Source organism: Hyla sarda, chromosome 10, assembly GCF_029499605.1.
Source record: "Hyla sarda isolate aHylSar1 chromosome 10, aHylSar1.hap1, whole genome shotgun sequence".
Classification (NCBI taxonomy): domain Eukaryota; kingdom Metazoa; phylum Chordata; class Amphibia; order Anura; family Hylidae; genus Hyla; species Hyla sarda.
The window spans coordinates 27,926,315-27,941,591 of record NC_079198.1 but is presented as its reverse complement, the minus strand read 5'-3'; the positions used below and the strand labels follow the sequence as shown (position 1 = coordinate 27,941,591).

General features: G+C 43.1%; 1 protein-coding gene across 2 annotated transcripts in view; it reads left to right on the top strand.

Annotated features, from left to right (window-relative positions):
• RUVBL2 (RuvB like AAA ATPase 2) overlaps nt 1-15,277 on the top strand; it is a 45,055-nt gene that overhangs the window by 29,323 nt on the left and 455 nt on the right. For both annotated transcript variants that reach the window (XM_056544850.1, XM_056544849.1), the window contains exons 12-14: nt 1,214-1,333; nt 2,080-2,209; nt 4,093-4,207. In XM_056544850.1, the coding sequence (XP_056400825.1) occupies nt 1,214-1,333; nt 2,080-2,209; nt 4,093-4,207 (365 nt within the window). The remainder of the gene's footprint in view (nt 1-1,213; nt 1,334-2,079; nt 2,210-4,092; nt 4,208-15,277) is intronic.

Genomic DNA, 15,277 nt, shown 5'->3' with positions numbered 1-15,277 from the left:
CTTCTCCTTCCTACTGGATCCACTTCTGACTAGTTCAAAAGCTGCAGTGTGGAAACCTCGCCTTTAGAGTGGAGCCAATTGATAAACTCTACCCGTCTACATTTGTAATGTTCTTCAGCCACCACTGATAGGTTGCTGTCTTGAAAATATCTCATCTTCTTCAAAATTACTCTAAACAATAGAGAATTAACAGTTTTTCTATTTGATTTCTATAATTATTTGAATTGCAATCCAATGGATAAAATGTTTTGTGTGTCTGCAATTTGTGGAACCATTTAATTTTATTCGTCCAAATGCAATGGTGTCCGCTCACCTCCGGAGCCAGATCTCCGACACACCTGTGCTGTCACGGACCCGCCGGTCCCGCCCCGGCTTCAACAGCGTATGGAAAGGAAGGATTGTCCGGCACCAGGTATGCTCTAAAAGATTGCTTTTTATTCATGCCGTAGCAAGGAAACAGACATCACAGGACTGTAGTAAACTGACTCGTTTCGCTCTCTCTTGAGCTTAAACGTAGACTACGTTTAAGCTCGAGAGCGAAACGCGTCAGATTACTACAGTCCTGTGATGTCTGTTTCCTTGCTATGGCATGAATAAAAAGCAATCTTTTAGAGCATACCTGGTGCCGGACAATCCTTCCTTTCCATTTAATTTTATTCCACACACAAACAGATTGCGAATCGGCACTGGTACATCTGACTGTCCTTGCTTGCCGGGTGGGGATTAATAGGACGTGCTGATTTATGAACCGGGATCTTGGGAAGTGCTCATGCGGTACAAAGTAACTCCAGTGAATATCAAAACCTAAAGATAAATATGGAGCAAATAAGTAGTCATATCTTGGCAGGGAGACTGTGGACGCTCCGGGGGGAGCTCAAACACCGGCCACGGACCATATCACGCCACTTGGCGCTTCATCAGGCCGCACCCGCAGATGCGGGTGCGGCCTGACGAAGCGCCAAGTGGTGTGATACGGTCCGTGGCCGGTGTCTGAGCTCCCCCCAGAGCTACATGTCGGTGACAGCCTGCCAGCCTAGGAATTTTGACCGGGTGAGTGCTCCATATTTATCTTTTAGGTTTTGATATTTAATGTTATTTCCCCCTGGTTTTGAGGCTTGAACCCCCCCCCCCCCCTTTTATCCAAAATTAAAGCGGTATTACCTATTTTGCTGTACTGCAGATTTTTTTTTTATAGATTGATTTATTCTTTTAGGATCCGTGGCACAAATTACCAGAGTCCGCACGGTATCCCTATCGATTTACTGGATCGGTTACTGATTATCTCTACTTCACCGTATAATGAGAAAGAAACCAAACAGATCCTGAAGATCAGGTGAGTCTGATGTGGCTCTTGTAAGTGTGAATTGACAAAAGGGGGGGGGGGGGCGAGTTAGACTAGATAGCCAAGTCTTTGCCACTCTTGCTTATGGACTTTTTCTGGTACTGGAGTTTTACCCTGTTTAAGTGAAAGGCGGGTGGTAACAGTACTAGACAGACAATGAACGCAAGCGGGACTAGTCCCTGCCCCCCCTTATTTGTGGCAACCACTATCCTTCAGATAACTATAGGGTGCGCCACACCAAAAGAGTCTCTATACTGAAGCCTCTATGTTGTGCCAGCATCCAAATACAATACAATAATTACCTGTCTGGGACAAGTTCCTGGACCTGAGCGTGCACCTCACCACCAATTTGACATGTATTTCGACTGTTCCTCAGACGGTCCTATGCCGTTTGCGCAACTCCAATTAAAGTCAATGAAAATTATGCAAATTGCTGCTTTTGCTACCACCTTTTACTGCTGCAAACAGGCCAGAGGATCCAGAAAAGTAGGAAGCAAAAAGGTGCGCGAAGAGCGCTTGCCAAAAAATGTTATAAGGGGTTCCTGATTCTCATTAATGATTTTACCCAGTGTGATTAAAATGTGTTTGAGTCTTGGAGTTATATCCCATTTTGGTCCTATCTGGCGGGTAGGACCCCCTCTATAGTATGGTTATGTATAAAATACCATTTTAGAAGTTGATGTACTGTGACATGTTAGGTCTTCATTTGTACACTAGTAATGATGACTCTTATTTAGATGTGAAGAGGAAGATGTGGACATGAGTGAAGATGCTTATACTGTATTGACAAGAATTGGCTTGGAGACCTCCCTGAGATACTCAATACAACTCATCACTGCTGCAAGCCTGGTCTGCAGGAAAAGAAAGGTGAGTCACAAGTTTCCCCATACACCTCATGCTCTCTGTTTCCCAACCAGGGTGCCTCCAGCAGTTGCAAATCTACAACTCCCAGCATGCCCGGACAGCCTCTGGCTGTCCGGGCATGCTGGGAGTTGTAGTTTTGCAACTGTTGGAGGAACCCTGATTGGAAAACACTGCTCGGTCTAGAGCCTTGACTCCCGTCAAAGGGGTACTCCACTGGAAAACATTTTTTATTTTAAATCAACTGGTGCCAGAAAGTTAAACAGATTTGTAAATTACTTCTATTAAAAAAAAATCTTAACCCTTCCAGTACTTATCAGCTTCTGTATACTACAGAGGAAGTTCTTTTCTTTTTGAATTTCCTTTGTCTGACCACATTGTTCTCTGCTGACACCTCTGTCTATTTTAGGAACTGTCTAGCGTAGAAGCAAATCCCCATAGCAAACCTCTCCTGCTCTGGACAGCTCCTGATATGGACAGAGGTGTCAGACAGAAAGGAAATTCAAAAAGAAAAGAACTTCCTCTGTAATATGCAGCAGCTAATAAGTACTGGAAGGGTAAAAAAAAACTTTAATAGAAGTAATTTACAAATCTGTTTAATGTTCTGGCACCAGTTGATTTAAAAGGAAATGTTTTCCAGTGGAGTACCCCTTTGATTTCTTTTTTTAGAAATAAACTAGTTCCAGCCAGAAATGTAAACAGATTCTGATAAAGTACTGAAAATATTAAAATAAATTATATATATATATATATATATATATATATATATATATATATATATATATATTATAATATCATTTTATTTTTATTTTTTTCAGCTGCTGTATGATCCACAGGAAGTTCTTTTCTTTTTGAATTTCCTTTGTCTGACCACAGTGCTCTCTGTTGACACCTCTGTCCATATTAGGAACTGTCCAGAGCAGGAGAGGTTTGCTATGGGAATTTGCTCCTACTCTGGACAGTTCCTAAAATAGACAGAGGTGTCAGCAGAGAGCACTGTGGTCAGACAAAGGAAATTCAAAAAGAAAAGAACTTCCTCTGTAATATACAGCATCTGATATGTACTGGAAAGATTAAGATTTTTTAATAGAAGTAATTTACAAATCTGTTTAACTTTCTGGCACCAGTTTGATTTAGAATTTTTTTTTTTTCCAGTGGAGTACCCCTTAAACTGTGGTTGATGACTTCTGCAGGTATTCTGTATTATCTAAGGGTTTGTTCACACGTGTTGGATTTGGATGTTGCAAATTCAGTGTGTGGCTCCCTACAAGTACACGGTCCACAGCTGATTCATCAGACTGTATACTATAGTTTCTGCTGTGGATGTGCAGCTTCAATCACTATGGCGTCTGGGTTCACACTTGCAAAGCTCTGGACAGAAGATTTGTGTGTTCAGCGCCAACTGAATCAGACGGTGCTAGGACCGTGCAGACATTGCTGACCCCATAGATGGCAGAGAAAATTCCGCCAGAACATGGAGCAAGTTCAATGTTCTAGTGGAATTTTTTGGTTGGAAATTCCAACCAGAAAATTCTGCCATGTTAATGGGTTGACAAATAAACCATTGATCTGCATGTTGACCTTCATGCAGAGGAACTCCGGTGGGAAATTCCGTAGTGTAAACCTGGCCTGTATAGGGATACGCCCCTTTCAATTAGGTCTCTGATCTTTCCATTACATTCGCCAATCATCATTTGTCATGATCTATCAATTACTTATTGATAGTCAGTTAAATCACGCTCGCTATTGTCACACATGTACAATAATAAAGTTGTTGACAGTAACAAAGCAAATATAAAGATAGGACCAAGACAAGCTTACAATTTAGTAGTATGATGTGCAGATGATTTTTAGCTTATGGCAGTAACTGCAGGTTGTTTTGTTCCCAGGGTAATGATGTCCAGGTGGATGACATAAAGCGGGTTTACTCCCTGTTCCTTGATGAATCTCGATCTACACAATACATGAAAGAATACCAGGACGCCTTCATGTTCAATGAAATGAGTAAGTGGGATTTTAAATTACAAACTTTTCCCCACCTAACGCATTCCAGTTATGTAAATTAATTAATAAGATGCCTCTAAAGGGTTAAAGGGGTTCTCCACCATAAGGTGATTTTAGTACGTAGTCCTGGCAGACAGTAATGGACATGCTTAGGAAGGATCTGCGCTTGTCTTAGGGCTAAATGGCTATGTTGTGAGATTACTATAATACTCTGGCTCGCTTTTTGTGAACTGGTATTTCCTGTTAGATTTTTCTTCTTTTGCCTACAAATCACATAATTCCATTTCCTCCCTCCCACACATCAGCCACCCCACCCATTGGAACATAAATGAGCTGCATCCATTCAAAAGACCTGTGGTTTTCAATCAGGATGCCTACAGCTGTTGCATTACAAGTGTTGAAGTGTTTCCCAACCGGAAAAACTACAACTCCCAGCATGCCTGGACAGCCTTTTGCTGTCCTGGCATGCTGAGAGGGGGGGGGGCACTACTGTCTGGAGAAGTGTTACCCAACCAGGCTGCCTCTAGATCACTGTTTCCCAAACGTGGTCCTCAAGCACCCCCAACAGGTCATGTTTTCTGGATTTCCTTTCACAGGTGATATAACTGGGGTGATGTCTGATTCATTGACCATAATTATATCACCTGTGAAAGACTAAGGAAATCCTAAAAACATCACCTGTTGGGGGTGCTTGAGGACTGCGCTTGGGAAGCACTGCTCTAGATGTTGCAAAACTGCAACTCCCAGCATGCCCGGACAGCCTTCTGTCTGGGCATGCTGGGAGTTGTAGTTTTGCAACATCCTATTTGGGATATATATATATATATATATATATATATATATATATATATATATATATATATATATACACACACATATATACACATATATACACATATATACACATATATACACATATATACATACACATATATATATATATATATATATATATACATACACATATATATATATATATATATATATATACATACACATATATATATATATACATACACACATATATATATATATACACACACACTCCACAAGATATCGCAATTCCAGATGAATCGTGATAATTGGGCATTGTGATATGTCGATGCAGCCCTTTTGAAAATTTTAAACAGTGGCCCGCACAGCAGTAAGCTAAGCTCCTGTGCAGCATGGCCCGGCTCGGTCCCTCCACTGCGCAGGCGACTGTCTCTCCTAGCAGTGCCCAGTGAGGAGGTTAACCCCACCACAGCTGGTCGTCGTTAATAAACGGTGCAGTAGTGCGGAGGTTGTATGAAGCAAGCTCAGGTAATACTGGTAATGCCGAACATCACTGATCCGAGTGATGTCTGGCATTAACCCTTTAGACGCCACAATCAAAGTTGATTGCGGCATCTAAAATGCCGAAGTGACTGCCGGTAGCTTAGTGGAGCTAATTAGGAAACCAACGGCAAAATGCGAGGACGCTGGGGATTCCCTACCTTCGTCCTGTCCGACCTGCGCTTTAAAAATGCAGGCAGCCTATAGTAATGGAGCGCCGATAGCATTAATTAATGCTCTGCCTACGGCACAGCATTGGTCAGTGTCTGCAATCACAAGAATGCAATTAATAGTCCCCATGACAGTGGAGGTGCCGGGCCGTGCTGCACGGGAGCTTAGCTTTCCGCTTTCGGGCCACTGTTTAATCGCAAAATTTTGCAGAGGGCTGTATCGACATTGCAATCCGCAATTATCGCAATTCAATTGGGATTGGGATATATCGTGGAGCTCTAAAATATCTGTGTATACACACACATACTGTTAAGTCCCCATAGGAAAGGGTTTTCCAGTGTCTCTCCAGTTGTTGCAAAACTACAACTCCCAGCATGCCCTGACAGCCAAAGGCCCCCCCCCCCCCCCCAGAGCTCCCATTCACGCGGCTGCGCTGCTCCCATTTCACATTCAATCTCTTATTTTTCTTTTGAGTCAAGGAACATGAAATTAAGGGGGGGGGGGGGGGGGGGTTGGCTATGTGATATGAGTGGATTGGACATGAAATAGGAGGGAACTCACCATTTGTTTATTATATCACATATCGATATGTGTGTGTGTGTGTGTGTGTGTGTGTGTGTGTGTATGTATATACAATATATCTCAAGTTTTTTTTTACAATTCAAAAGAAAGTTTATTGAAACAATGTCAAGAAAAATAAACACAATCAGTGCAAAAACATCAAAGGAATACAATAACGGTCCAGAGGCCAGGGGAGGCCTAGAGGGACAGAAGGTACAATAACAAAGCTATCACAAGTATATAGTGAAACCATTGTACAGTACGTATCACTGAAAGGAATGGAAAAGCAGCGGAATCAGGGAGAGGAATAGCAAGATATGCAAACCAGGTACCCAGAAGTACCCATGGCCGTAAGCAAGAATACTGAAAAGATAAGGGCAAGAAGCCGAAAAACGAGGGAAATAAAATATACAGGAGAGAGGAAACAAAAGGAGACACAGACGCAGAGAGAAGAGACCATACAAAAACCAGGGTAGAGGAGAGAGCTGACTGGACGTGGAGGAAACAGATGCCCAGGGAACTAACTCGGGGTCCTATACCTAACGGAGGAGCAGAACTGAGACCACAGGAGCCAGATGGCTTCTACTCGGGCAGCATCAGATGGGAGGGCAGGTAGCAGCTCTTCCATACGCCGAATTTGAGCGACCTCCTCAAACCATTCTTCAATAGTAGGGGGGTCCCGGGGACTTCCACCTCCTAGGAATGACAGTCTTAGCTGCCTGAAGGTGGCGTGTCAGGGACCGTTTATAGCTTGACTGTGCCATGGGGAACATAAATAGCAGGACGGCCTCTGGGGCGTGGGGCATGGACACCTGACACTTCAGAAATGACTTGGAGAACCGAACGCCAAAATGGGGCCAAGGCAGTGCAATCCCACCAAATATGCGTCATCGTTCCAACTGCAGTTCCACATCTCTAGCATGTCTCAGGGACCGAAGGGTACCAGCGATGGAGCATGGCTGGAACACTGAACCAGCGAGACAAGATTTTATAGCAGGTTTCTTGGGCCTTGGTGGCAATAACCGCTTTGTGAGTCAGGAAGAAGCACCTGGCCCAGTCCTCAGGGGAGAACGTCTTACCCAATTCCAATTCCCAGTCACGGCAATAAGCCGGAAGGGCGAGAGATCTGGGCGAGAGATCTGGGCGAGAGATCTGGGCGAGAGATCTGGGCGAGAGATCTGGGCGAGAGCAATAGATCATAGAGAATGGAAATGCAGTGTCTAGGGTATGAGGAGGCTAAGCAAAGATGCTCAAAGGGCGTCGGTTCCCTATGCAGCGCAAAGTGAGCCGGGAGCGAGGAGTGAAAATGGCGCAATTGGAGATAAGCAAACGGAGCCTTCCTGGAAGACGGCCTCTCTGAGAGCAAAGTATCCAAAGATTTAAGGCAGCGCACAGCTAGTACATGACAGAAGCGGAGGGGAGCAGATAAGGAGGCGCCAAAGAAAGCCCCTTCAGAGGAAGCTCCAGGTGGGAAGTCCGGCTGATCAGTTATCGGGAGGAGAGGGCCCTGACGATCAATTAGGCCATCTCCCCCCCCCCCCCCCCCCCACCTCACGTAGAGTAGAGAGGCAAGGGTATGGCGTGTGGAGTAAGTAGTTGGGGAGGGGGCAAGGTGGGCCGAGGACCAGTTCCAAGGTAGGGTGGCCAGGGCTCTAGGACAGACATCTTGGGCCAAACGGACCCACAGCTTGGAAGTGGAATTGTTCGACCAGTGAAGGACACTGGCATGCACACAAGCAAGGAAATACAAACGACCATCAGGTAAACTCGCACCACCAGACAATTTAGGTCTGGAAAGCAGGAGACGGTTTAGGCGAGGCCGTGTGTATGACCAGACGAACAACCCAAAGCACTGTTGTAAGAGGTGCCAGAAGGAGGAGGGGAGGTGAATAGGGATGGTCTGCAGGAGATAGACTAACGAGGCAAGAGGTTCATTTTGATGATGGCCATCCGACCAAACCAAGAGAACTCCCTCCTATTCCACGTAGCTAAATCGGCACAAAACTGTGCCAGTAAGGGAGAAAAATTGAGGGAGAACAGTTGAGAGAGGTCGGACGGCATCTTAGTCCCTAGATAGGTAATGCAGTGGGAGGGCCAAGTGAAAGGAAAACTGGAGCGAAGGGAAGCTTCCGCATGTGCTGGCAAGGAGACATTGAGCGCTTTAGATTTCGAGAAGTTAATTTTAAAGTTAGACCACAGACCAAACTCCCGTAGACGAGCCATGAGGTTGGGCAACGACACAACGAGATCTGTGTGGTACAGTAAAAGATCATCCGCAAAAGCACAGCGTTTATAGATCTCAAGTTTTTAACACAGCTGCGACGTTGGAGCAGAATAGTTTGTGAAAGACTCTTGGTAGTCTGTACTTCACCATTCTTCAATCACCATCAAAATGGCTCTGCCTGGTGGAATAATGAAAAGACTACAAATTCTCCCCCCCCCTCTCTTTTTGCATACAGACACAAAAAGGTGTAGACGATCAAGACCACATTTTGCAGCAGGTCCCCTGACAAATTAAAAAAATATTTCCAAAAATCTAAAAAGAATTTTTTTTTTTTAACTTAAAAAAAAAAAAATCATTTGGTGACACATTCCCTTTAACCCCTTCAGGACCAAGCTCATTTTGGCCTTAAGGACCAGAGCGTTTTTTGCAAATCTGACCACTGTCACTTTAAACATTAATAACTCTGGAATGCTTTTACTGATCATTCTGATTCCGAGATTGTTTTTTCGTGACATATTCTACTTTAACATAGTGGTAAAATTTTATGGTAACTTGCATCCTTTCTTGGTGAAAAATCCCCAAATTTGACGAAAAAATTGAAAATTTTGCATTTTTCTAACTTTGAAGCTCTCTGCTTGTAAGGAAAATGGATATTAAAAATACATTTTTTTTTTATTCACATATACAATATGTCTACTTTACGATTGCATCATAAAATTGACGAGTTTTTACTTTTGGAAGACACCAGAGGGCTTCAAAGTTCAGCAGCAATTTTCCAAATTTTCACAAAATTTTCAAACTCAATATTTTTCAGGGACCAGTTCAGGTTTGAAGTGGATTTGAATGGTCTTCATATTAGAAATACCCCACAAATGACCCCATTATAAAAACTGCACCCCCCAAAGTATTCAAAATGACATTCAGTAAGTGTTTTAACCCTTTAGGTGTTTCACAGGAATAGCAGCAAAGTTCTTTTTTACACTCGCATGTTCTTGTAGACCCAATTTTTTAATGTTTGCAAGGGGTAAAAGGAGAAAATTTTTACTTGTGTTTGTAGCCCAATTTCTCTCGAGTAAGCACATACCTCATATGTCTATGTTAATTGTTCGGCGGGCGCAGTAGAGGGCTCAGAAGCGAAGGAGCGACAAGGGGATTTTGGAGAGTATGTTTTTCTGAAATGGTTTTTGGGGGGCATGTTGCATTTAGGAAGCCCCTATGGTGCCAGAACAGCTAAAACCACCCACATGCCATACCATTTTGGAAACTAGACCCCTTGAGGAATGTAACAAGGAATTAAGTGAGCCTTAATACCCCACAGGGGTTTCACAACTTTTTGCAAATGTAAAAAAAAAAAAAAAAAAAAAAATATCTAAAATGCTTGGTTTCCCAAAAATTTGACATTTTTACAAAGGGTTAAATCAGAAAATACCCCCCAAAATTTGAAGCCCAATTTCTCCCGATTCAGAAAACACCCCATATGGGGGTGAAAAGTGCTCTGCTGGCGCACTACAGGTCTCAAAAGAGAAGGAGTCACATTTGGCTTTTTTGAAGCAAATTTTGCTCTGGGGGCATGCCGCATTTAGGAAGCCCCTATGGTGCCAGGACAGCAAAAAAAAAAAACACATGACATACCATTTTGGAAACTAGACCCCTTGGGGAACGTAACAAGGGGTAAAGTGAACCTTAATACCCCACAGGGGTTTCAAGACTTTTGCATATGTAAAAAAATATATATATTTTTTACCTAAAATGCTTGGTTTCTCAAAAATTTTACATTTTTACAAAGGGTTAAAGCAGAAAATACCCCCCAATATTTGAAGCCCAATTTCTCCCGATTCAGAAAACACCCCATATGGGGGTGAAAAGTGCTCTGCTGGCGCACTACAGGTCTCAAAAGAGAAGGAGTCACATTTGGCTTTTTGGAAGCAAATTTTGCTCTGGGGGCATGTCGCATTTAGGAAGCCCCTATGGTGCCAGGACAGCAAAAAAAAAACACTTGACATACCATTTTGGAAACTAGACCCCTTGGGGAACGTAACAAGGGGAAAAGTGAACCTTAATACCCCACAGGGGTTTCAAGACTTTTGCATATGTAAAAAAATATATATATTTTTTACCTAAAATGCTTGGTTTCTCAAAAATTTAACATTTTTACAAAGGGTTAAAGCAGAAAATACCCCCCAATATTTGAAGCCCAATTTCTCCCGATTCAGAAAACACCCCATATGGGGGTGAAAAGTGCTCTGCTGGTGCACTACAGGTCTCAGAAGAGAAGGAGTCACATTTGGCTTTTTGGAAGCAAATTTTGCCCTGGGGGCATGCCGCATTTAGGAAGCCCCTATGGTGCCAGGACAGGAAAAAAAAACACATGACATACCATTTTGGAAACTAGACCCCTTGGGGAACGTAACAAGTGGTAAAGTGAGCCTTAATACCCCACAGGGGTTTCACGACTTTTGCATATGTAAAAAAAATATATATTTTTTACCTAAAATGCTTGGTTTCTCAAAAATTTTACATTTTTACAAAGGGTTAAAGCAGAAAATACCCCCCAAAATTTGAAGCCCAATTTCTCCCGATTCAGAAAACACCCCATATGGGGGTGAAAAGTGCTCTGCTGGTGCACTACAGGTCTCAGAAGAGAAGGAGTCACATTTGGCTTTTTGGAAGCAAATTTTGCTCTGGGGGCATGCCGCATTTAGGAAGCCCCTATGGTGCCAGGACAGCAAAAAAAAAACACATGGCATACCATTTTGGAAACTAGACCCCTTGGGGAATGTAACAAGGGGTAAAGTGAACCTTAATACCCCACAGGTGTTTCACGACTTTTGCATATGTAAAAAAATATATATATTTTTTACCTAAAATGCTTGGTTTCTCAAAAATTTGACATTTTTACAAAGGGTTAAAGCAGAAAATGCCCCCCAAAATTTGAAGCCCAATTTCTCCCGATTCAGAAAACACCCCATATGGGGGTGAAAAGTGCTCTGCTGACACACTACAGGTCTCAGAAGAGAAGGAGTCACATTTTGGCTTTTTGGAAGTGCTCTGGGGGCATGCCGCATTTAGGAAGACCCTATGGTGCCAGGACAGCAAAAAAAAAAACACATGGCATACCATTTTGGAAACTAGACCCCTTGGGGAATGTAACAAGGGGTCAAGTGAACCTTAATACCCCACAGGTGTTTCACGACTTTTGCATATGTAAAAAATAAAATAAAAAAATCACTAAAATGCTTGTTTTTCCCCAAATTTTTCATTTTTACAAGGGGTTATAGCTGAAAAATTACCCCAAAATTTGTAGCCCCATTTCCCTTGAGCAAGGAAATAACCCATAAAAGCACGTAAAATGCTTTGCTGGTGAACTACAGGTCTCAGAAGGGAAGGAGCAAAATTTGGAGAGAGAATTTTTTGGGGGCATGTCGGATTTAGGAAGCCCCTATGGAGCCAGAACCCCGGGAACCTGCTGAGGTATTCATCTAGGGGTATAATGGAAATTTTTTTAAGTTTTGTTTAGGGGTTTAGCAAGATAGTGAAAATAAAACTATACCTGCCAAGGTATTCATCTAGGGGTATAATGGAATTTTTTTTTTTGTTAAGGGTTTAGCAAAATGTTGAAAATATAAAACTATACCTGCCAAGGTATTCATCTAGGGGTATAATGGGAATTTTTAGTTTTATTAGGGGTTTGCCAATTAGATTTTTTTTAATAGTTTAGTGGAGAAAAAGGGGGAAATAAATGAATTGCTCACATGTCATTCCAAGGGTGCATTGGGTAGAGTTATCCAAAGTCATTCTAAAAATAATTAAAGGGGACAAAATTAGATATCATATGTTGTGTGATAGATTTTAAAACAGTCTTCAATGCACAGACCGGGTTTGTGGGGACATGTCTCAGTGGTATATAGTGCATTTTCTAATGCCACGCTTGGAGCACACCCGACACCGCTTCTGTTGCCTACTCCCCGATTCTCTACGGGGAACTAGCGCAGGAAAATGTTGCCCTGGAACTATTCTGTTCTCCGATCCTGTGGCTCTGCTTTCCTCCCCTTCCGGATCCCCAAACAGAAAGTCCTTAATAACATTTTTCTGGAATTGCAGGTATGTGCATGTATTTCCTGCACGTTTGTACACCACAAATGAATTGTACATGGTAATTTGGAAGAGGTGCAGTGCCAATTTTTTATACCAGGTCTTAGTTTTGCGTAGGGCAGTGTACGGCTGCAAGGCCTGATCTGACAGATCCACCCCTCCCATGAACTTATTATAGTCCTGGATACACACCGGTTTAGGGGCACTCTCTGTGGTACCACGGACTTGGACAGGGGTGGATCTGTCTGGGTGTAAGGTGGTTAGTACAAGAACATCACGCTTGTCCTGGTACTTCACAAGCATCATGTTGTCCTTGCACACAGCCTTGCTTTCCCCCTTCTTCAACTTTTGCCGTACAAAAATTTTAGGCAGATCCCTTTGATTTCGCCTGATGGTACCACAGGCCACAGTCCCCTTGGCAAACAGGCATTGTAGTAATGGGACGCTAGTGTAAAAATTATCAAGGTAGATGTTATACCCTTGATCTAGCAGGGGGTGAACTAGATCCCATACTATTTTTCCCGTTGTTTTTAGTACGGGGGGACACTCTGGGGGCTCTATTTTAGAGTCTTTCCCCTCATAGACTCTGAATTTGTGCGTATAGCCGGTTGTGCTCTCGCACAACTTATAAAGTTTTACCCCATACCTGGCCCGTTTGTTAGGCAGGTATTGCCTAAAGTGCAACCTTCCTTTGAAGTGCACAAGAGATTCGTCCACTGCAATCTCTTTTTCTGGGGTGTAAACTTCAGAAAATTTTTGATTTAAATAATTAACAAGGGGCCGAATTTTATATATGCGATCAAAATTTGGATCACTGGGAGGTGGACAATTTTCATTATTAGCATAATGTAGAAATTTGAGGAGGGCTTCAAACCGATTCCTTGGCATGACCGACCGGTACAGTGGAGTATGGTAAAGCATATCATTACTCCAATAGGAGCGAATTGTGGGCTTTTTAACTATGCCCATGTTAAACAAAAGGGCAAAAATTTTTTTGAGCTCTAGTGCATTGGTTGGCGTCCATTGATAAGGCCTAGCATGATATGCCTGTGGATTGGCCGCAATGAATTGCTCAGCATACCGGTTGGTTTCCTCCACTATCAAATTAATCAGCTCTTCTGAAAAGAAGAGCTGAAAAAAATCAGCTTCTTTCAACCCCACGGTGTCAACACGAATGCCTGCAGTGGCCACAAACTCAGGCAAATTGGGTATAAAGTTTGAAGCTGGAGCCCACTCAGAGATGGCACTAGGACCTGGCTCAATATTGGTACTAGGACTGGTACTAGGACCTGGCCTAGGGCGGTGGCGGGGAGGTTCCTCGTCAGAATCAGTGGAAGAGGAAGAAGAAGAGGGCAAATATAACAACTCTTCACCACTATCTGAACTAGAGGAAGATGCCAAGAAGGCATATGCCTCCTCAGTGCTGTACATGCGACGCCTTGACATATTGGATGACACTATAAGTAGCGAAGTGTCTCTGATGTACAACACTAGAACAATATTTTTTTTGTATTTTTATATTTTTATATATTTTTTTTACTTTTTTACTTTTTTTATAACAACGGAAAAACTGAAACAAAAAGCGCCACTAGAACTAAAAAAAAACAGCGGCGAACTGTCACTGCTGTCACTAATCAGTGACGCACCAGGAAAAAACGTAACAGGGTAGTATGGAGGTGTGCAAGGTGGTGATGGGATGAAAGGGTGACAGTCACTTCAGGGGCACTGACAGTATTTTATATTATTCTTCACTGTCACTGTTATGGTCAGTGACAGACTTCAATTTCTTCACAGCTGATGAATGAATGAATGAATGAATGAACGAATGAATGAACGAATGAATGAACGAATGAATGAACGAATGAATGAACGAATGAATGAATGAATGAATGAATGAACGAATGAATGAATCAGCAGCAGGATAAGGGGCACTGATGGGCACTGAAACTTTATTACTGTACTGTACTGTAGAATGTAACTATATTCAGTTACAGTTACAAGTTACAATCTTCACTGCAGCCTGTCAGATCACACAGGCTGCAGACTTCAGACAGGGAGGACAGCAATTGGAAGGGGCACTGCTGGGCACTACTGGAGACTGCTGGGCACTGCTGGGCACTGATGGGCACTACTGGACACTGATGGGCACTGATGGGCACTAGACTGTCACTGTTATATTCAGTGACAGTCACTAGGATCTTCACTGCAGCCTGTCAGATCGCACAGGCTGCAGACTTAGGAGGCAGCAGATGGGCACAGATGGGCACTGGGGGGCACTGCTGGGCACTACTGGGGCACAGATTTATACAAGACTGTCACTGTTATATACAGTGACAGTCACTAGGATCTTCACTGCAGCCTGTCAGATCGGACAGGCTGCAGACTTCAGACGGCGGCAGCAGCAGCAGGGTAAGGGGCACTACAGGGGGGGTTCTTTTACTTCCACTTAAATTTTTAGCTTTTAGAAAAGCTTTTTAACACTCTTCTGTCTTCTGTCCTAACACTAACACCGGCTCCGATCGCTGTTCAGAACGAACTGAAAGCTTCGGAGCCGGTGTTATTGTAACAAAGACACTGATACACTGTGATTGGTCCACAGGGACCAATCACAGGGCTCTAATCCCAGGACCAATTACAGATGGTCCTGGGATGTCAAGCAGAACTTGTCTCCCGCCGCTGGGCACGGGATTTCTGCCTGTTAACCCTTG